Source organism: Nilaparvata lugens, chromosome 12, assembly GCF_014356525.2.
Source record: "Nilaparvata lugens isolate BPH chromosome 12, ASM1435652v1, whole genome shotgun sequence".
In the NCBI taxonomy this organism is placed as follows: Eukaryota; Metazoa; Arthropoda; class Insecta; order Hemiptera; family Delphacidae; genus Nilaparvata; species Nilaparvata lugens.
The window spans coordinates 22,130,917-22,154,123 of NC_052515.1; the positions used below are offsets into that span (position 1 = coordinate 22,130,917).

The following is a 23,207-nucleotide window of genomic DNA, read 5'->3' on the forward strand; positions in this document are numbered from 1 at the left end:
AGGTATATCGGAGGTCCTGGTTGAACGCTAATCTACGATTACATGAAGGCATGGTCGTTTTTGAGATGAGATATTTTATTAGAAAATGCAGTTTAACTGCTGGAATATTATTACTGTATAATAATAATATATTCCTTAATTCTATCATAGAGTGAAGATAATTATAATGTCTAGTCAAATTCCTAGGTTATTCGTCTCTGGTTCTATTTATAAAGCTTCCATTGAATATTTGAAATGATCAATTTAAAGTAATAAGATTTCAATCGTATTCAATGAAAAGTCTTCTATACCGGATTTAAAAACTGATTTATCCCCGTTTAAACCGAGATGGTTAAAATATGGGCCTTAGTGCAGTTTGCACAGTGAAACCTTAAACTTAATTGAATCAGCTGGCGGTTGAATCTCGAAATGAGTCATATGATAACAAACGAAACCAAAATATTGATCCCATCCAGTTTATCTTGAGATTCCGTACCAACTTGCACTGTGCAAACGGACCTAAGGGCCCTCAGGTTCATTTGCACCGTCAAAGTTTAAACTGGAATTAATCAGCTGATGGCTTGAATCACAATAATAAACGAGACTTGACATTAATTCAATCCAGTTTAGAATAACATTGAGTTAAAACTGTTACTGTGCAAACGGGACTTGGTAAAACATAGACAGACATATTGAGAGTACAATCATGATGCATTGTTGAATTGGCTCAACGTTACAAATGAGCCTACTTTCAAAAAATAAGCTATATTGCTTGATTATCATATGAGCTCTGGCTCCCATTTAAAAACCATTGTCAAAAAAAGCTTATCTCCTGTTAATCTCGCTTTATAATAGCGTACCTTTTTAAGTATTCGACAATATTAGACTACAGAGACTAGAATAATTATTCAGAATAGATTAATAGATACATAACTATTCATTCATAGTCAATGTATATTAGACAAGGAGCATACGCTATCTACCGGATAAGGTGGAAACTAGAGACTTTACTTCCTATTCCAAAAATAGATTTCAAGCAGGTCACCACAGACGGAGAACGTAGAGATGGTAAGTTACTGGCAGTCAGAGCCTTTTATCGCGTCATTTGACCAATTCAAAATCAAAATTTATTGTTTCATTTTCACACAATATACAACATGATTTCAATAATAAGAATAAGATTAGGTTTATATTTTAATAAGATTTTTATTTGATAAGATTGGGTTTATATTTTTCATATGGAATTACCGTATTGGAATGCAATGGCCGCTTGTAAGTTATAATCGCCATATTTCCTGACTACAGCTACTTTATACTAGTATTTGGAGGAGCTTAATCTATTCAATTTCTTGCAACTGAACAAATGCTGTGCTATATTATAAAATCTAATCATTGTTTCATAGGTTAAATAAAATACATGCAGCACATTATAAATTCATAATTTATTTGAAAATTAACAATAAAAATCATTTAACAGGGAAAGATCATGGAAAAAATTTAGTCTATTCCATATGATCATTTTTTCCCAACATTAATTCGTTACATCTTCAGGTCTCGATTTTAATCAAAACAAAATCTTAAGTTGCAGTTTTTGTAAAGTTTACAGTCCAATAGTGTTCTATCAATTTATTATCAAAATTTATCAATTAATTTTTTTGCAGCAGAAATGTTTTTCAACAAAGATTTAGAAATATACACTATAAAAAATATTGATATTAACAAAAAATTTCACGACGTATAAATTAATGAGAATAAAGTTAAAAATATTTGTAGTTTAATTTACTTTAGGTGAAAATGATACAAAAATAAAGAAGGAATGTGAACCAACATTGATAATATTAATAATTATTTTTCATGGAATACCTAATTGTAATCTTATCAACTTGTAATATTATTATAAAATAATAAGTTCAATATTTTTCCGTTCAAATGTATCAAATATCTGCTCTAAATAACACATTTTCTGAACATTTTTAGTTTGTACAATAAAATATACATCAGACAGACCAGTATTTTAGTTTCATGATAAAAATTGATTGGATATGCTATCATAATTTATATTTATTGCTTCTATTACAACATTGAATATTCAATCTTGATAAGTAAAAGAAAATGCTAGGCCCGATGAAATATCAATAGAAGAGTCTCTAAATCTACAACCTGTTACAAATTCGTCCATATCAAATTTGAATTTATATTTGAGTTGAAACCTATAACGAGTTAGGCCTATATGAAATTCGTAGGTTAAAAGCAAGAAACTAACTTCCAGTAATCTTTTTTTGAGCTGGTGTAATCTAATCATCAATTTCATTAAGATTAAATTCCACCCTAACTAGAATTCTTTTGTATGTTTCTCTCATAAAAAAGTTTTTATTCAATTTAACTAGAGGAATTCCAGCAAGAAATACTTCAGATAACTTTGAACCGAATATTATTTTGTTGTTATTTGTGAAAATTAGATCATCACATCCTTCCACTGATGATAATACTGTCACTTTTGATTCCAACATGAAAAATTTGGGATTAGATTCAATATTAATTGGCCTAATCATGCAAAACATGTATTTATCATGAATACCTTTATCACCAAGAGTTAAGTAGAGAATAAGATTTCCATTTTGGAAATTCACTATGGAACATGATGAACAAAACCAATGTAATGAAACTACAAAACTATGAATGTAATAATATTTTTTATGTTTGAAAGTTTTCGTGGGTAAGAAATTACGTTGCTGTTGTATTACAGAGAGACTCTCGGGCATGGGTTTTGGATCTGATTGTATCAAATTACATTCAATAGCTTGTTTTTCTGCTTGCGTGAGTAGCAAAGACTGCTTAATACGTGAGGTGAACTCTTCAGGACTTATTGCTAGGAATCGAATGTACTTTTTCAGATTTTTGAAGCTGGATGCCAACTCTTCATCGCTGATTTTTTTCCGGGCAGCTTCAGCAAGAGCCCATCTTTCAAAAAAATCAAACACCTCGATTTCTGATTTTAATGTGAGAGAACGAGATTTCAAAAGCAATTGTATTGTTTCAATTTTTGCTTTTGGAAAAATCTCACTTTTAACTATTACATCAGTATTTTCCTCTATCATTTTCAAACACAACTCTTCAAATTCCGGTATACTGTTGATCTCACAAAACTCATAAATTATTAATACCTCATAAGGTTTGATTTCCTCTTGAATATACTTGATGCATTCCTGGATGAGTTCAGGAATCATATATTTTCGGAATAATGAATGCTACATGACTAAGCACATAGGAAGTCCTATGGGGGGCAGATTTCTGAAAATCCTTTTGTAGTGGATGTTTTGAGGCTACAATAAACAATAATTGTGCGAAATTTCATGTTTTTAGGCTTAGTAGTTTGGGCTGTGGTGTGATTTCAGTTTGTCGGGGCTTAGCCTTTTAGATATAGGTAGAAGAAGAAGGAGAAGAAGAGAAGAAGAAGAAGAAGAAGAAGAAGATGAAGAAGAAGAAGAAGAAGAAGAAGAAGAAGAAGAGAAGAAGAAGAAGATAGATTATTATGTTGCTTTGGCCTGTGATCTGTATAAATGTCCTGTAACAACTAAAGGTGCGTCCACACATGCCGAACCGTACCTCGAACCGCGCAGCAAACCGTGCATTCCTCCGAACATCTTGCCTTTCAACGAACATGAGCATAATTATGTTTCATAATGTTAAAAATCAGCTGTTGATCATTCGACGTACCGCACTCCGAACCATTCCCCGTGCCGCTTGCCACTGTTCTAACTGCTCGCCTCACCTCACTCCAAACGCTGAACTTTTCAGCCAATCAGAGCCCTCGATTACAATTCGCCGTGCAGCTCGCTTCACAATATTTTGGCTATCCATCACAAGTGGAAAACATGCGAACATGAATACAGAAGTATGGGCAATTTTTTATTTGATTAAATTCATGTTTTGAAGAATTCATTGTTACGAATGATAAATTGATAGGAGCTTATGAATATTTTCTAATTCAAATGAAATAACTTCTGAAAAAAATAATGATTGGATAAATACCAATATTGAATTATTGTTGACCAAGAACTCAGTACATCGACAATTCATTCAACTAATTCTGTATTGATAAAATTATAATAATTTTCTCTATTGATAATCAATTTCATCAACTAATCATCAACTAACTGAAAATAGTACTTCAATTTCCATGAATTAATTAATAGAATTATATAAATCTAAAGTGTAGGTCATATCTAATTTCACAAAGAGTTCGATTCTTGTTGGTAGGATAGATGTTATTCAATGCAGAAATCATTGTTATTTTACTAAAAGATAGGATAAAATGAATAGTTCTCTTCCAGGGGGAGTTTTAACAACCCACAAAATTCATTTTTCATTTGAAGAAATAATATCAAAAAGGTGCATAGGACCTTTCTTTTTTGTTGAGCTTGCCAAAATACCCCTCATTTCAATATTAAAATTTTCGACTGACTGTACAGTGAGTCAATCATTCTATCAAGGCTTGAATAATTTTGAAATTTTAATTAAATAAAAATGTTAGAGAATAATTATCATGTAGATATCAACACCTTTATTTAAAGACATATTAACTGCATGCGTTTTCATATTGCCGATACAGCATTGATAAAACTGTGACGTTTATTCAGCAGTCTCAAAAAACTGTTCTAGCTGAAAAATCAATCATACATGCCAAGTGTAGGCTTATACATTGCATCAGGAAAACGAAGTTCAAAACTATGAATTTCCTAAACATATGTTTTTGAGATAATTTCTTTGATGCAGCTGTTTCACATTCACCATTATAAATTATACAGAGTTTGTGAAAATAAAATATTTATTGATTACCAAAACAATACTATTATTTTATTAATGATAATAATTAATTATTAAAACAATACTTTTATTATATCAATAATAATAATATTATTAACATATTATCAACTATCAGAACAATATTATTGAGGTTGAGTGGAATCAGGTAGAAAGAAATAATAGAACAGATGTTCTTTTTTGAATTTCTATCATATTATTTTGTTATTTCCAATGATTACAACATATGTTAGAATATCACATGTCAATAAATTAATAATTTATCTCATTTCCATATGGCACTCACCTTACCATGTTCATACCTTACTTAATAGGATCCTTTTTCATCCTTTGAAACCCTTAGAGGCAAAATATCTCAAATCCGTTCTTAGTGTGCGTCTAGCATGTTTGAAGAATATTTGTGCAAAGTTTCAAGTCTGTAGGACAATTAGTTTGAGCTGTAGTGTGATTTTACATCAAAATTTTCGAAAAATGCCCTCTCCTGGCCCGGTGCTCCTGATCGAAATTTTTCTGCATAGATCTAATTTTTTTTCGTAGCTGAACAAAAAAGTTCCTCATGACTTTGCTGTGCAATGAGCGGTTAAAAGTACAAAATTTTGGGGGGGCCCCAGCTCCCTCAGGGGGGCAAATTTCTGAAAATCCTTTCTTAGTGGATGTTTTCAAGCTACCATAAACAATCGTGCAAAATTTCAAGTTTTTAGGCTCAGTAGTTTGGGCTGTGGTGTGATTTCAGTCTGTCGGGGCTTAGCCTTTTATAAGTATAGAGAAGAGAAGAAGAAGAAGAAGAAGAGAAGAAGATTTGGAGGAGCTTGATCTATTCAATTTCTTGCAACTGAACAAACGCTGTGCTATATTATAAAATCTAATCATTGTTTCATAGTTTCAATAAAAGACATGTAGCGCATTATTAATTCATAATTTATTTAAAAATTAACAATAAAAATCATTTAACAGTGAAAGATCATGAAAAAATTTAGTCTCTATTCCATATGATCATTTTTTCCCAACATTAATTCGTTACATCTTCAGGTCTCGATTTTAATCAAAACAAAATTTTAAGTTGCAGTTCTTGTAAAGTTTACAGTCCAATAGTGTTCTATCAATTCATTATCAAAATTTATCAATTAATTTATTTTGCAGCAGAAATGTTTTTCAACAAAGATTTAGAAATATACACTATGAAAAATATTGATATTAACTAAAAAGTTCACCACGTATAAATTAATGAGAATAATGTTAAAAATATTGGTAGTTTAATTTACTTCAGGTGAAAATGTTTAAAAAAAGTAAAGAAGGAATGTGAACCAACATTGATAATGTTGAAAATTATTTTTTATGGAATACATAATTGTTATCTTAACAACTTGTAATATTATTATAAATAAGTTCAATATTTTTCCGTTAAAATGTATCAAATATCTGCTCCAAATAATTCTAACAAATTTTCTGAACATTTTTAGTTTGTACATTGAAATATACATCAAGTAGACCAGTATTTTAGTTTCATGATACAAATTGATTGGATATGCTATCATAATTTATTGCTTCTATTACAACATTGAATATTCAATCTTGATAAGTAAATGAAAATGCTAGATCCGATGAAATATGAATAGAAGAGTCTCTAAATCTACAACCTGTTTCAAATTATTCGTCCATATCAAATTTGAGTTGAAACCTATAACTAGTTAGGCCTATATGAAATTCGTAGGTTAAAAGCAAGAGACTAACTTCCAGTAATCTTTTTTGAGTTGGTGTAATCTAATCATCAATTTCATTAAGATTAAATTCCACCCTAACTTGAATGTTTTTGTATGTTCCTCTCATAAAAAAGTTTTCATTCAATTTAACTAGAGGAATTCGAGCAACAAATACTTCAGATAACTTTGAAACGAATATTATTTTGTTGTTATTTGTGAAAATTAGATCATCACATCCTTCTACTTTTGCTAATACTGTCACTTTTGATTCCAACATGAAAAATTTGGGATTAGATTCAATCTTCATTTGCTTAATCATGCAATACATGTATTTATTATGAATACCTTTATCACCAAGAGTTAAGGAGAGAATAAGATTTCCATTTTTGAAATTCAATATGGAATATGATAAACGAAAACAATGTAATGAAACTACAAAACTCTGAATGTAATCATATTTTTTATGTTTGAAAGTTTTCGTGGGTAAGAAATTACGTTGCTGTTCTATTACAGAGAGACTCTCGGGCATGGGTTTTGGATCTGATTGTATCAGATAACACTCAATAGCATGCTTTTCGGCTTGCGTGAGTAGCAAAGACTGCTTAATACGTGAGGTGAACTCTTCAGGACTTATTGCTAGGAATCGAATGTACTTTTTCAGATTTTTGAAGCTGGATGCCAACTCTTCATCGCTGATTTTTTTCCGGGCAGCTTCAGAAAGAGCCCATCTTTCAAAGAGATCAAACACCTCGATTTCTGATTTCAATGCGAGAGAACGAGATTTCAAAAGCAATTGTATTGTTTCAATTTTTGCTTTTGGAAAATTCTCACTTTTAACTATTACATCAGTATTTTCCTCTATCATTTTCAAACAAAACTCTTCAAATTCCGGTATACTGTTGATCTCACAAAACTCATAAATTGTTAATACCTCATGAGGTTTGATTTCCACTTGAATATACTTGGTGCATTCCTGGATGAGTTCAGGAATCATATATTTGCGAGCGGCTACATAAATTACCATAGCGTGAGTTGCAGATTCGAAATTTACCTCACCTGTATAGATGAAATGTTTCATTCCTATAAATCCTTCTGCATGCAAATCTTCAATTTTTACAGCGTTGTCTTCTTTCAGCTCCCCGTAAAACATTGCTTTGAATACTTCACTTGCCACCGAGAACAGAAACTTGTGTCCTTCGACGACAATGTTTTCAGAACCGACTATAAACTTACAATCGTAACTGAAGCCCTTTTCTGAAGCTAGAAGAAAACGGTTTTTGAATTTACCGATTGAACTGCTCATGTTGAAAGATACTTAATGGGAAACACGTTGCACAGAAATATATGAAATTTGGAAATTCAACTCTACTATACTACTATTCAACTCTACTAAATGGATTTTCACTGGTATCTGCTTTCTGTAGAGCGAGTGCAAGAAATGGTGGTGTCGCTATCTTTGTAGCAAATAAACTTACTGATCATATCAGGGCCATTGATATGACTGCTTTTAACTGTGAAATTCATCATGAATTTGCTGGTATCATTGTAAAGAAACTAAATATTAGTAATAGTAGTTTATAGGTCGCCAAGTGGTAATTTGAATCTTTTTCTTGAGTCATTGGAAAAACTTATATTATTTTTAAGTACAAAACATAAACATAAATATCATTTCATAGTTGGTGGTGATTTTAACGTAAATGTTTTATCTAGAAACCCAGACAGATCTGAATTAGTTAATTTTGAAGTCTGTAAATTTGTATCTTACTAATTTCGAGGCTACTAGACTTGACTCAGCACTTGACAACATCGCTACAGACTTGAGTCCTGACTTATTTTCTGTGAAAGTAGAACCTGTTGCTTTGGTGATCATGACGCTTTATGTCTCTATCTAAAATCTGATATCTTTCCCAGTCAGGCTAGAGGTGAAAACCCTATGAATAATAGTCTTCAAAAATTAAATCAAGACCAATAACTGATGCTGGACTTGATAGTTTCTGTTGTAGACTCAGTTCAGTTGATTGGAGAGAGTTTCTTATATATGGAAATGCTGAATGTAATTTTAATTCATTTTTTAATAAGTTTCAAGAATTGTTTATTGAGTCTTTTCCACTATTTAATTGTAATTCAAGATCTAGTACTAGTAAGAAGAAACCTCACCTCACTTCTCCTGCCTTGGAGAGTTTGAGATGTTTTGTCCTCATTGCGTATGACAGGTTCAAGAATAATAGAACAGACTCAGCCAGATTAACTTATAATAACTTGAAGAAAATGTATAAAGCTGAGCTGAAAATGACACAGCTGAAATCCAACGCAGACTTTATTGAATCAGCCAATAATAAATGTGCAGCTGCTTGGAAAGTTATTAGAAGGGTTCCAAACCAACACAATCTAGTATAACATCTGTTTCAGCCGAAGATTTCAATAACTATTTGTGAAATCAGTCTCAAAAATGCGAGATTCTATGATCCATCCAATGTGTTGGCTGAGGAGCTTCTGGCCTCTGCCCCTAGATCCTTGCATGAATTTGTTCTAAGAGAATTGTCATGTCAGGAAATTGCTAATATAGTCTCTAGAATGAAATCATCTTCAACTAAAGATATTTATCACCACTCCAGCTCTATGATGAAAACTGTCATAAATTCATACTGGCACCATTAACACTTTTTTCAACGCATGTATAAGAGATTCCATTTTTCCACTGAAACTCAAGCATTCCAGAACAGTGCCTATTCATAAAAAGGTTCTAAAGATCTGCCTGAAAATTTTAGACCCATCTCAATTCCACCTATTTTTAGCACAAATTCTAGAATATGCTATTGCCGGTCAATTGTACGAGTTTTTCGAGAGTAATGGTTTGTTCTCAACTTCTCAATTGGCTTTAGAAAAGGAAAGTCTACAGTTGATGCAGTCACCTCTGTAGTGAGCGATGTTGAAAATAGTTTTGACAATAAAAACTTCACAGGAGTTGTACTATTCGATCTGAGTCGAGCTTTCGATGTTGTCGATCATAATATTTTATCGAAGAAACTCCATCATCTGGGTGTACGCAACAAGGCACTTAACTTTTGAAATCATATTTAAACAATAGAAGTCAGTCTGTATGTATAAACTCCAATCTCTCAAATCCATTATCTGTTCCTCACGGGTCCCTCAAGGTTCCATTCTTGGGCCTCTACTTTTCATAGTTATGATGAATGATATTGAGTACAACATTGGATCAAAAGTTGTATGCTATGCTGATGATTCATCCATAATTACAATAGATAAAGACCTGAATACTCTCCAACAAAAAATGAACAAGTGTCAGGATGAGGCTGCAGTTTGGTTCAAGGCAAATGGTTTGCTGCTTAATAAAGATAAAACCCAGATATTATTGCTTGCACTGAGACAGGTTAGTGAAGGTGCAAAAAATGCTAAGCTTCTTGGTATTACACTGGACCAAAAGCTTTCCTGGAGTTCTCACATAGATAATTTATGTTCAAAACTCTCCAGGGTAATTTACTTGTTACGCAGTCTCAGCGACTCTGTTCCCAAAAAATACATGAGAACTTGCTATTTTGCTTTCTTCCAGAGTGTGTTTCTGTATGGCCTGGAACTATGGGGGTGTGCTCCATGCACAGAAAGTATTCTTACTACAAAAGAAAGCTCTTAGGATAATTTCGGTGCAGCATATTTGGATCATTGTAGGCCTCTATTTGTTGGAGAGAAAATCATGACTTTGCATGGCATGGTAGTTTTCAGGCTCTTGATGAGTGTAAAGAGAAGATAGGCTTGTTCCACTGTAGGGATGAAATACATAGCTACAATACTAGGAACAAATCCAAAATTGATGTACCCTACTCAAGATTAAGCAAGGTATTAAATAGTCCAAGTCTCATATCATTAAAGCTTTTCAATGAACTACCATATTCGGTTAGGGTTTTACACGAATCAAAATTTAAATGTTGTTTAGAGTCTCTCCTTTTGAAAAATCTCACTTTTAACTATTACATCAGTATTTTCCTCTATCATTTTCAAACACAACTCTTCAAATTCCGGTATACTGTTGATCTCACAAAACTCATAAATTATTAATACCTCATAAGGTTTGATTTCCTCTTGAATATACTTGATGCATTCCTGGATGAGTTCAGGAATCATATATTTTCGAGCGGCTACATAAATTACCATAGCGTGAGTTGCAGATTCGAAATTTACCTCACCTGTATAGATGAAATGTTTCATTCCTATAAATCCTTCTGGAAGTAAATCTTTAATTTTTACAGCGTTGTCTTCTTTCAGCTCCCCGTAGAACATTGCTTGGAATACTTCACTTGCCACCGAGAACAGAAACTTGTGTCCTTCGACGACAATTTTTTCAGAGCCGACTATAAACTTACAATCGTAACTGAAGCCCTTTTCTGAAGCTAGAAGAAAACGGTTTTTGAATTTCCCGGTTGAACTGCTCATGTTGAAAGATACTTAATGGGAAACACGTTGCACAGAAATATATGAAATTTGGAAATTCAACTCCACTAAGTTAACAAACAATGAACAACTAATTTAAAACCAAGATCTCGTCTTGAACTAACTATACTAGTAACCAAAAATAACTGGATAACTAAGATCTCAATAGATTGTACGTATTTACTAGCGTAGGCTCGTTTACTTTGAATCAACATCTAACAACGGAATAATAATTTCGGTTGTTGAAGCCGACCGATCAGTCGAAAGAATAATACTTACTATCTCAGAGCGACCGCGGTTATAATGATTATCAGATAAGAGATGATGATAGCGTAGGCCTACAGAAATTATTCGTTAGATGAAGTATCAACTATCTATCGCAGTTTCAGTCCACGTTGCAATGAAAAGAGCAGTTCTATTCCTATGCGAACGAATAACGATAACTGATTGTTGACAACCAGCTGAAATATTCGGTCATGGGCAAGCTCATTTATGAAGAAAAAGAAGAAGAGGCCTTTCTTTCATCTATGATAATGACTTGGGATGAATGTCATTATTATTTTTTAAAATGACACCATAGTACCCTTTTCGAGATCTTTTTAACAAATCAAAAAACAAAAATTAATAGTAATCTTACATAAAAAATTTCACAAAGATAAATAGTGTTATTTTAAAAATAAGAAATTAAGTTTCCCTTATTTCCAGAAGACATAATTTATGTCTATTTTCTGTTTAATAATAATTATTATTCTTATATAATAATATATTATTTAGCATTGGAATAGAATAATGTAACTTTTTTCAGATCTGTAGAAAAAACTTTCCGTACATTATCTTTATTTTATCCGCTCCCATATTTGTAACCATATGGCATATCATATGTTACAAAACTTGAGATTTCACCTTAATGAATTTTATACCTGGCACTTATCCAGAACATGGAAAGTAAAACAACTGTGAGCCGTTATATCCATCTCTCTATTACTGAGGCAGGCTGTGATCTTTGAATGTTTACATATTACTGAACTTCAATCAATATTCAAATTCTTTACACTCGGCTACTATACTTTTTGAATAACATTCCAAAACTGAATATTTCACTCTACACTTTTCCCTAGACTGCTTTACCCTTTGTGGATAAATGAGTGAGAAGAAACAATATCCTGACCCACTTCAAAGGGAGAGGGAGAGAGAAAAAGAGAAGCTTCGAGTTCACTTCTCAGAGGCTATTTCTGTTCACGCTCAAGAAAATGAACTGTTGAATGAAGATTTGAAACAACAGGAGGCAAAATACAGCCATTTATGGCAGGACAAAACCGATGATTTCTATGCTCACATAGAGTCTTCTGTTTTCAAGGTTGAGCGCTCGAAGGTTATCTTACCACCTCAGGAATGGATAACCATGGGAGACTTTGTGAGTAAATGCTAGAAGCTTAGTTACAGTTCATTTATAAAATTGACGTATAGTTGAAATTAAAGTTGAAGGATAATTATTAGTATATTGTTAATTTTGATTTGGCGTCTAATAAACTTGATTAAGAATAAATGTGTAGCTTATGATAACAAAGCCAGAACTGACAAAACGCAAGAAGATAATTTGACATTTTTTTGAAAAATTGGAATAAGAAAGAAAAATGATCAAATTCCAAAGAAATGAAATTTGAAATTATAAATTATCAAATTTGTTATTACTCGAAAAATCAAATTCACATTTAATATTGTGCAGAAAAAATTCTAATAGGGTAATTTTAAATACAGTATAGTCTATATTTCATTGGAATTTCTTTAAAATATTTAAATTATATGATAAAAAATTAAAAAAAAAAATATTATTCATTTGGAAAAATATAATATATTCACTATCTTTTTTTATTTTGATTCTCCTGGTCTCTATTAGCTTCTAGTTCACATTCTCCTCCTCTCAGTACTGCACTTCACCTTCTTCCAATGCTCTATTACCTTTACCCCTAGTCCAGAAACCTCTACTATGTACATACATATAACCAGCAATTTCTTTACATTTTTAAAGTATGGTGTAGGAAGAATTTTTTTCTAAATGCAAATGAAACATTCACATACATTTATTTATTATAATTATATCACATGAATGTTGGACCTGTGTCTTAGCGTAAACTGGATGTAAATATTGATCTATTACAAAGAAGCTCATTGCAAATCATTCATCACCAGAACCAAAGATCTGGTAAACAGAAAACGTGTAGCACTTACAGATGTGTTTCAAGTTGAATGCTTGGTTCACCAAACCCGGTCAAGACATTCGAACATGGTCAAACCGGTCAAGCTTTACACGCGTGTAACTATTGCCATAGAAATCAGTGCACTCGTTGTAAAGCGTTGACGATTTGGGAATCTACCGCTTGCGCCCAGCGGTCAGAATGTGTTTGGCCGCTCATATATTGAACGTAACAAAGGAAACGTCAGTGACGTCATTTCGCTCTCACTAGCAGCCGACTTTACGTTCCCCAACTTAAGAGCGAAATTCAAATTCACTCCAGTATCCTAAAGATGCTTCAAGCAAAAAACTACTGTTTTATGACAACATATTAGCTTAGTTAATAAGATGCATATTCCTATCCAATAATTCCATTCTAATTGATAATGAAAGATTGTGCTAGAGCCATGATTGTACGATCAATCATTCATCAAGATATAGTCATCTTGATTGAATGATTACTGTGAATTGGTTTTAGCAAACACATCGTCTCAATAATTCATTTTAATGTTTTGACTATTCATTTCTGACTTTGTTTTAATGACAGAGACAATGTGGGTGATATATATGGAATTTCAAATTTGAAAACTCTCCCACCATAGATAGCTATGTTCAATCTTTGTGTTCTATAGATCCTGTGGCTCAATCTATAATCTATCCCATTTATTCGAAGCGAGCCTGACGCATAATATCTAAATGATGCGACTAGCAGTGATGACATCACGACGCAAACAGTTTAAGTGTTGTTGTTGTTGTAGCAACTTCGGGAACCCTCTTGTTTCACTCCTCCTCCGTCTCAAAGCTCAGGAAGCGGGCCAGCCCACAGGGGTCGGTCCAGAGGCTGGCGGCAGTCAGTAGTGTCGGCTTCGAAGGGCAGCTGAAAAGATGCTCCGTGCTATGGATCACACCATCAGTGATTCTGGACATGTAACTGTTCTGGACATGTAACTGTTCTGGACATGTAACTGTTCTGGAAATGTAACTTTTCTGGACATGTAACTGTTCTGGACATGTAACTGTAACAGTGATTCTATGTAACTGTTCCAAAGAAACAGTTTAAGTGTTTTCCGGATCCATGTATCACTCCCGGTTGACCGCTGGGCGCAATCGGTGTATGTCCGAGATTATGACCATGTTCAAATGTCATGACCCAGCTTGGTGAAACCATAGAGAAACAATAGCATAAGTAGGTATCCCATGGTATAGGGCGTCTATGTCGTAATTATGTTAACTCAAGCCAATAGTCTACGTAGTTCTTTTCCTTGAAGCTGTGTGACGCTGGTAGTCTCTCAAATTGTGCCGTTCAAACACCGTTAACCCAACAAAACAGTAGAAATCGACAAGAACAGACAGTTATCGACAATAATTGGCTTAACAGTATAAGCTGCGATATAAACGCCCTAATATACCATATGATATCTACTTACGCTATTATTTCTCTATGGTGAAACTGAGCATTGGTGTCTGCCTTCAGGTTTTCAAAATGTTCCAATAAGAAAATATTCATATTCATATTATTTTCTAAAATACAAGTAAATCTAATTTTTCTGGATTTTGATGTTTCTACCGTGAGACAACTATATGTCAAAGTCTTAATAAAATACTTAGTAAAAAATAAAAATATCTTCCCAAAGTTGATCAAGAACACTTAGACTATCATTTCAGACCGGTAGTAACAGAGGACTTTCAAGTTTAGCTTGCTAAACTTTCATTGATCAGAAGACAGCTAATTTACACAAGCAGTAAACTGAACAATGAAATACCTTTTGACTTAGATTCCAAAATTAGTAAAAAGTGCGTCAATGAGTGGATTAAGAGAGAATATTTCTTTACCTCAAATACCGGTATAGCAATTTAATTTTAATTCTTTTATTTTCATTTTATACTCTTTTCTGTGCACAATATTTGTTCGATTTTTCATGATTCTACTGATATAAAGTTTTTATTTTGATTATTAGTTAAATTTAACCTTAACTTTCTGCATTATTTCGAAATATTATGTTTTTCTTTTATTGTTTTGCAACTCTCACCAGCGGGCAAAGATTTTCTTTTTGCTGGTGATGCCTAGATTTTATAATCTATTTTAATTTTATTCAAGTATGTGTATGAGTAATTATGTTCATTTAATTATATTTTTAATGATACGTCAGTCATATTATAAAGAGTTTGTAATATGTTTTGAATATTATAATTGACAATAAATGAAATTGAAATTGAATAATTGGTAATATGTTTTGAATATTCTAATTGACAATAAATGAAATTGAAATTGAATAATTTCTTTTAATTTGTGAATAGATGTTTCCGGAGCAGTCATTTCTACCGAAAATTCATTACAAGGAGACAGCAACAGCAAAGGTGTGCACGACAGCTATAAGGCAAGAGAACCTGCGCAGACTGTATGCGTCGCAGTCACTCACCGAACTGCTCAAAACCATGTACAATATCACCAGCAAGGACCTTGAGCCCACCAACCTAATTATTGCATGTCCCTCTCCCATTGGTGGCAGATTGGATTCCTCTGATCGACCAATCGGACTGCAAGACTTCGATGACAATGAGTTTGATGACAGGTGCGTATTCAGCTAAAACTGACAGCATTGATTAAATGAGGAGGCATCGATGTTATTTGTGAATAATGCTGACAAAAGTGAATCCCTATTTTCATATAGGTAGTATCAATTGAATATTATTCTTCTCAATTAATTCTTACAAACATTTATAATTGAAATGATTGTAGAGAAAAATGGCAAAGAATAAATTAATTATCCTGGAGAACCATTGTATTATTTTGTATGACTTTTTTCAACTTTATCAGAAGTCCCAAACAGGAATATGAATATAAGGCCGAGAGTACAAATTGAAAAAATTATTTAACCACAAGAAAAACATTATTAGAAACTTTTGTACGTCTGAAATTGATGATCCATACACTATGTTTGATAAACTAGGTTTGACTAATTAAACTATGTTCCAAAATCATAAATTATGGCAAGATATTGAATCAGGTTGGAACCTGTTATCGAAGATATTATATGATTATTATTGATTAATGAAATTGGAAGTACCCTTTGTTGTCTTCCCACTTGGAAAATAATACAGCCAGCCTTTCCAAATAGAAAAAAAACAACATAAATACTGAAGATCTATTAATTTAATCAGTCAATTAATTCCAACGACTCAATTTAGAAGTTTTTCTAAAAGAAAAACTTATAAAATTGAGATGGTCGAAGTAAGAATAAGGTAGGATATCATAAACGAGATAATTTCAGAATAAATCTATTCATTCAATTTATACAGTTCGTTACATAAATTCCTCGTAAAAAACGTTGTTTCCGTTGTAAAATTGTGAAAATATATGAATTCAATCAATAAACTTACTCAACGAGTGAGGTAGGCCTACGTGATAATGTCATGGAACACTAAAATAATAAATTATTTTAGTGATAAGACAGTAATAATGAACAACATAATATGGTTTATTCAGTCATTGAATTATCCATTTATTCGTTGATACAATCACAAATCATATAAATATGATTAGGAAGGAGAAACAGGCTTGGCCCAAAACTATTCCATTCCCAATTTTTGATAATAAATAACATGTTCAAAAAATAGGTTATGTTTCCACTGTATAACGTTCAAGTTTTTATTCTTGTTGTGAAATGATTTTTCTATTTGCAGACTTCCTGAAGAATGGTTAGGCCTTGGAATAGTTGAAGGTACAGTCTACCCGGTTCCTGGCAAGGCATTATTTGCACAAGGAAACACTTGAAGTCGGAGCGAGGCAGCGTTGAGGAGAAGGTCTATCATTGGTGTCACGTGGCTGTCTTGGACTATGACTACACACAAATGCTCTACAAAGTCTCTCCAGTCATCAGAGACAATGATGATCCTCAATTTTTCAACGTTCCCAGGTAGAATTGATCACTTGAATGTAATAAATATCAATCATCATTATTGTACTGCTTGAGCTTCTACTGGAGTACTATTGGTATTTTAGAAGGTGTCGGATCATTAACAATGTAAGAAAATCAACAAATTCATGAACAAGTAGACAAATGAGGTATTATAATAAGGAGTCATGGAACAAGACTACATAAGAAAATGGAGAGATTGAGACTGACAATTTAACATTTTTCAACTAACTTTCTATTTACAGTATTGTGCGCAAGTCAGAATATCATCATCAAAAATGTAGATAACATACATCAATGTTCAATTTTTCCAGAATATATCTTTATTTCATGGCAGAGGATCCTATGAAATTTGCCGCTAGAGTGAGATTTGCTTTCAAGAGGAAAACTCTCATGGAGGAGAATCTGAGGTGAGATAGTTTTTCATCTATATTTTACCATTTCATAAATTGAATTAAATTCATTAATTTTATCTAATCTTACGTATTGAAATGATTATATCACAACTGTATTGTCATATAACATTAATTATTATACTAATTGAGAAAAGTTTGGTTACTTCCATTTACAACGATTGTTTAATTCATGATAATGATAGAGTGCGTTAATCAAAGAAAAAACATCAAAATTAAAATTTTTTATTCACAATGCAAACAGTTGAGGGTCCTGCCAAACCTGAAGGTTTTTCGGCGGGTGCCCAGACAGGAAAAAAATGAGCTTTTAGATTGAATCTATATATAACAAATAAATTCCTCAATATTGCTGATGGTTAACAGATCTAATAGATATGACATAATTTTTGAATGGTTGTTAAAGGGATTATATTTCACTTGTTAGTTAACGTCTTAACGTCCTCTTATGGCCTATAACACACAGTACTATAAAGTCATAGCCACCTCTAATACAAGGCCCTGGCCTACGATATTGCAACGTCGCAGTGTAGGCCTACAATCTAACACATGATTGGTGGAAGAGATCAGCTGCTATTTTTTTAAATCTTTTCCACCAAACATGTATAATAGATTCTAGGCCTAACTTACACTGCGACGTTGCAATATCGTAGGCCATGGCCTTGTATTAGAGGTGGCTATGATAAAGTACATTCAAATGAAAGGCACACTGTAGCTGGTGTATGGAGAGCGTCATATGAAGAGTTTTCAAAGACATCGTACAATGGAGGGTTCATTCAGAATTCCAAAGCTTGTTGGTTGTGATGTGAGATGAATACCAGAGAAAAATATGTCCCTAACTTCCACACGACTTTATTAACAAAATTTTTTCATAAAATTTGTTTAACTTCTCCTTAATTGAGTAGGCTATAACATGCTTTTCTTATAAATGAAACAATGCTCAGACATTTTAAATGCTCGAAAATAGAATTAAAATGTGTTTTCGCCCCACTTGAATGTAATGAGCTGGTTTTCGTGCGTAATATGGAGGCCGAAGGCAATACCTACTATTACTAGTATAAAAATATGGTCATTATTGTAAATTATTAATTAGTAATATTGAAATTAATTGACAGTAAAAGTTGTCATAACCAAGATTCAAACTATCAAAATAGGCTGTTTGAATTTTATTTATTTTTTTATTTCTTATATATTGGGAAGTTTTTTTGGGTGTGGCGAAAAATAGCGTTTGCACCATGGGCAAAAATGTATTTCCGGCTCTCAATCTTTTCTAGTCCTCGGCCTATGGCCTCGGACTTAAAAACCGATTTCGAGCTGGAAATATCTCATTTTCGGCCCTAGGTGCGAAATATACTATTACAATAAAATACTATCATTTTATTTGAATGAATGAGATACAAATAAGATATTATAAAATATTCAAATTCAATTTTCAGAGTATAATAGAATCCGACCTCTAACCTCATAGTACTGCGTTTGCCACGAGACCTGGTGGATAATTTTAGAACTACTTGGGCAATTTCCTTGCTGCTGAACGTTTTACAAATAGTTTATTATGAAGCGAAATTAGTTTATGCTTCTAGAATTGAATAAAGTATTCTGCAATAAGATACTATAATTTTATTTGGATGAATGGAATACAAATGAGATATATTATAAACTATTCAAATTCGATTTTCAGAATAGGATAGGACTTCTAACCTCAACTTCCGCAGTCGACGATAACAAGCATTGTTGATCCAAAAAATTTCATTATTTGTGTTTTTTATTCAAGAATCAAAACATTCATAATAATATCATCTTATGGCAATTTGAAAGGATAAACAAGTATAAACTCAATCTACCACATCAAAACATAATTGAACATAATTTTTCAGGTTATTTAGACAAATTGAAATCTACCCAAACCCAACTAAAGTATGTACTGCGTTTACCACTAAACCTGGTGGATAATTTTGGAACTACTTAGAACTACTAAAAACAACCTAAGTATTTTTTCGGAAATGTTATTCATTATCAAAATTTGGGAACAGAATAGTTTAGGCCATGCCTGTTGTTCTTTCCCGATCATATTTATATGATTTGTAATTGTATTCACTGAAAATGAAAAAAAAATACTTGGAGAATTTCCTGATATCCAGATTACCTCAGATTTGCTAGAGCTATGACCTTTCAGTTTTGCTTTCGGAAGTGCCTAATAAACAATTATCCTCATATGGTTTTATTTTTTGTGTGGCGAAAAATAGCGTTCGCACCACGGGCAAAAATGTGTTTCCGGCTCTCAATCTTTTCTAGTCCTCGGCCTACGGCCTCGGACTTGAAAACCGATTTCGAGCCGGAAAAGTCTAATTTCCGGCTCTAGGTGCGAAATATACTATTTTAATAAAATTTTTTCTTTAATTGCAGGTTTGAGCGATTCCTGAACTCATCACACTTCCAGGACTTGTCAAGTATGCAGTTTCGGTTCTCTAGTCAGTTTCGGAAACTCATTCTCTCCGGGAAAAAAATGAAGGATCTCAAGTTGGAGAGTAAGGTAAAGTTGTCTTTCATTTAATTTTGTCTTTCTTATAATTAGTTCTGTTCAAGATTCACAGTAGTTTTCAACGATGTTCCCAGTACCTAAATCATACAACTTTGGAAGATTGTATGAATTTCATTCGAAAAGTACCAAAAGAGGAAGCTGGGGCAATTTCGTAGAGCTTGAACTAATAAACTTCTTCCCTTTAATTCTTCAGGGAGTAAAATTATTATAAGTTTCCGCAACAAGGAATTCCTATTCTCTGTGAAGTTCTCACAGAAATATAGCTTAACACTTGTTAGAATAACTTGATTCATTAAGATACTTTTCGAAGAAAAACTGTGTTTTGTAAAGTGAGGAAGAATAATAATCTTCTTAAAGAGGATTAAAAATGTATTTGAGACTTTGGCGATTATTCTTGCTGAGAATATCTTTTGGCGTCTGCAGTCATATAATCATCACTTTTGATGTGCTTATCAGTGAATAAATGGGGAACCACGATTATCATTTCATAATTTGTCAAGATAACTATTTTTTCACGTTTTACTCAACTTTTATCGATGAAAAGGCAAATCCTATCAAGTTGTGAGTTTGAATTCAGTAGTATTAAAACTCATAGTGATAGTAACATTCAATTGATATTACTTTGTCACAAATTCAACTCAAGTGACTCGTTATAAGTCAATCAACTTTATATATTTTATTGTTGTTTAATTATAACTATTCTTCAGGTTTGATATTTTGAAATAAACTTTTATTCAGTCTATCAATTCCAAATATTACAAGTTCGAGATATCGATGTGCGATTTCCGCCATTCATTTCTTTTTGAAATTCTTTATCATTCGACCACCTTCTCATTTGAAAAAATTGAGTTGGATTCAGAATGGCGGTTCCAAGATTACAGATCAAAATTTTGAATCCACAGAAAGTAGTTTTTTCAGTCCGAATAGGATTCCCAAAAAGACCTATCGTCAAATTTCCTCTTCATAAGAGAAAATGAGCTGTTTCAAAACCAACCTCTGTATAATTATTGCTGTAGTTACTGGTTTCATCTCACAGTGTTTCATATTGAGCTTTTCTTTGGTGTGCTTTGCACAATTTTCGTCTCTAGTTCTACAAGACAAAGTTATTCCTTGACAGTACCGGTACAGAATATAGAAAGCCATTCCTGCTCTGAAATAGATTCCTAATAATTGCATTTTTCCTCTATTCCCTCCAATAGCTAATGTCAGAAGTGAATGAAAACCACATCCATGTGATAAAGAGGCTGATTGCAAAAGAATACTTGAAAATCAACCCGGAACACTTTGAAGGCGTCAAACTGACTGTGCCTACAGTTGACGACGAATCAGGAATGGGATTTTGTACAAGTAAGTTGAAACACCAGTTCAATGATCAATGATTCATCGATCCAATAATTTATTTATTCAACAATGATGAAACACATGATCATAAATTATTGGAAATATAAAACAGGCTTATAGCCCTTAGATTTAATAATCACTTACATGATTATTGAATGGCAATAAATTATGATCAAACATGCAAGTGAAGTGAATGCAAAGTTTTACATCATTGCTGACTCTACAGAGCTACCGTAGCCTGACTAATAATATTCAAAATAAATCGTTTTCTTGCGTCACTGTATGAATACAGATGCGCCACATGAATACAAAAAACCTGAATTCGTTATGTTGTGAGTGGAAAGTAATTTTCTTCAAATTAAAGTTTTTCATGACGAAATACTCAATAATGAATCTGTTGTAGTTTGGATTCCGAAACACAGTCTCTGAACAACAAAAGTGTATCCTTTGAGCTTTGAGTTTTGAGTGATTGACTCAAAACTATAATCGTACATTATAAATACCTTTTTACCGTAGTATCTGATTTTAGTTCGTCTAATATTTCCATTTATAACAATAGTTTTCACAACTATCTAAGGTGTACGTTGACTCATTTTTACTTTGTGCTGGTATAGGCTAATAGAGGAGAGAACTGACTTATTCAAGTACGAGGTAGGGAAATTCACGAATGACGCATCATCACTTCTGAACTATTGACCTGATTAACTTGAAATTTCGCATACAGATTCTTAATTCACAAGGGATGGATATAGGCCTATTTCCAATTATTCAAGATTCCAGTACGTCAAGCTTTCAGTTTGTCAAGTTTTTCATTCGATCCTTGCGGAGCACAGGTTACCTGTTAGTGTATTGTAAAGGGAAAACTTGAAAAGAGTGCGAAAATTTCAATACTTTTCATTTCTTCTCATTTACATAATGCACAAAATCAAAACAATGATTGGTAGAGAAACAACAGAGAAATTCATAAGTTATATTCTATAAAAAAAGATAAGAGTATTCGCCAATAGGTTCACCCTTTGTAATATTCATTTTCCATCATCATTAAGGATTTTCATGACAAATATTGAGGGAACATTCTTGGCTTTGATAATGTTCCAACATTATTTGCCACAAAGTGTATAAAGAAAAGCTGCTAACAGAGTTCATCAATTTTCACTTTGTACGTAGTCTCATTAACCCAGTTATTTTGATAAAGCAAGCTGATGAGAATTTGTCACCTCATACCTCAATAGTGAGATCCACTTCAAGCTGTCATCATTCCTTATGAATTACATCAATTCTATTCATTCAATCAATGTTGACAGAGAATATCTTACTATACGTATCTTTGTTTTGTCACATCAGTGCTTCTAATTAATTCATCTATCTAATTTTGACAGTTAAAAGTGACTCTCTCTCACTATTCACCTCTTTGTTTTCTTTTGTCACTTTGATGCTTCCTATTCATCTAATGGCTACAGTTAAAAGGGAATTTCACTCACTATTTGTTTGTTTTCAACTTTACAGAACCGACGATAGTCAAGATGCAAGACTTCAAGCAGGTGGCTGAAAATTTCCGATGGGGTTCGCTGTTTGTGATCAACGAAACTTACCAGGCATTGAGCTACGTTGAGGCAGAATGCCTAGCCATGGCTGACATGTGTCTGTTCGACTTCCAAAGGAACGTAACACTCCAAGAGTTTGAGTCCATACAGACGCATACTATGAGCAATGTGAGTAGGTTTTTACCTGAACTACCATGTGGGTCATATAAAATAGCTCTTTTGATCGATTATTCAATATTCGATAATAATGATTTAATCAATAATAATAATA

General features: G+C 32.7%; 4 protein-coding genes across 4 annotated transcripts in view; 2 read left to right on the top strand and 2 right to left on the bottom strand.

Annotated features, from left to right (window-relative positions):
• Positions 1-2,126: 2,126 nt before the first annotated feature.
• LOC111063020 (BTB/POZ domain-containing protein 3-like) lies at positions 2,127-7,844 on the bottom strand. The gene is made up of 2 exons (XM_039439153.1): positions 6,482-7,844; positions 2,127-2,189 (listed from the first exon to the last, which is right to left on the bottom strand). Exon 1 carries the CDS (start codon positions 7,804-7,806, stop codon positions 6,565-6,567), a length of 1,242 nt encoding a protein of 413 aa, XP_039295087.1. The 5' UTR covers positions 7,807-7,844; the 3' UTR covers positions 2,127-2,189; positions 6,482-6,564.
• Positions 2,187-11,373, bottom strand: LOC120353863 (BTB/POZ domain-containing protein 3-like). Its single transcript, XM_039439152.1, has 2 exons — positions 10,554-11,373; positions 2,187-3,116 (listed from the first exon to the last, which is right to left on the bottom strand). Exons 1-2 carry the CDS (start codon positions 10,950-10,952, stop codon positions 2,274-2,276), a joined length of 1,242 nt encoding a protein of 413 aa, XP_039295086.1. The 5' UTR covers positions 10,953-11,373; the 3' UTR covers positions 2,187-2,273.
• A 503-nt stretch (positions 11,374-11,876) lies between these two features.
• LOC120353864 (dynein heavy chain 1, axonemal-like) lies at positions 11,877-16,997 on the top strand. Its single transcript, XM_039439160.1, has 3 exons — positions 11,877-12,363; positions 15,481-15,755; positions 16,867-16,997. Exons 1-3 carry the CDS (start codon positions 12,091-12,093, stop codon positions 16,955-16,957), a joined length of 639 nt encoding a protein of 212 aa, XP_039295094.1. The 5' UTR covers positions 11,877-12,090; the 3' UTR covers positions 16,958-16,997.
• The window catches only part of LOC111055871 (dynein heavy chain 1, axonemal), a 357,355-nt gene continuing 351,128 nt past the window's right edge, over positions 16,981-23,207 (top strand). The window contains exons 1-5 of the mRNA XM_039439162.1: positions 16,981-17,099; positions 17,414-17,509; positions 19,916-20,042; positions 21,251-21,398; positions 22,899-23,104. Of these exons, the coding sequence (XP_039295096.1) occupies positions 17,035-17,099; positions 17,414-17,509; positions 19,916-20,042; positions 21,251-21,398; positions 22,899-23,104 (642 nt within the window). The 5' untranslated portion in view covers positions 16,981-17,034. The remainder of the gene's footprint in view (positions 17,100-17,413; positions 17,510-19,915; positions 20,043-21,250; positions 21,399-22,898; positions 23,105-23,207) is intronic.

Coding starts and splice junctions, on each gene's coding strand:
- LOC111063020 (XM_039439153.1), bottom strand. CDS start 7,806: ATGAGCAGTTCAATCGGTAAATTCAAAAACCGTTTTCTTCTAGCTTCA.
- LOC120353863 (XM_039439152.1), bottom strand. CDS start 10,952: ATGAGCAGTTCAACCGGGAAATTCAAAAACCGTTTTCTTCTAGCTTCA. Junction 3,117..10,553: donor TAATTTATGAGTTTTGTGAG/ATCAACAGTATA, acceptor GAGTTTTGTGAG/ATCAACAGTATACCGGAATT.
- LOC120353864 (XM_039439160.1), top strand. CDS start 12,091: ATGAGTGAGAAGAAACAATATCCTGACCCACTTCAAAGGGAGAGGGAG. Junction 12,364..15,480: donor GGATAACCATGGGAGACTTT/GTGAGTAAATGC, acceptor ATTTGTGAATAG/ATGTTTCCGGAGCAGTCATT. Junction 15,756..16,866: donor GACAATGAGTTTGATGACAG/GTGCGTATTCAG, acceptor TTCTATTTGCAG/ACTTCCTGAAGAATGGTTAG.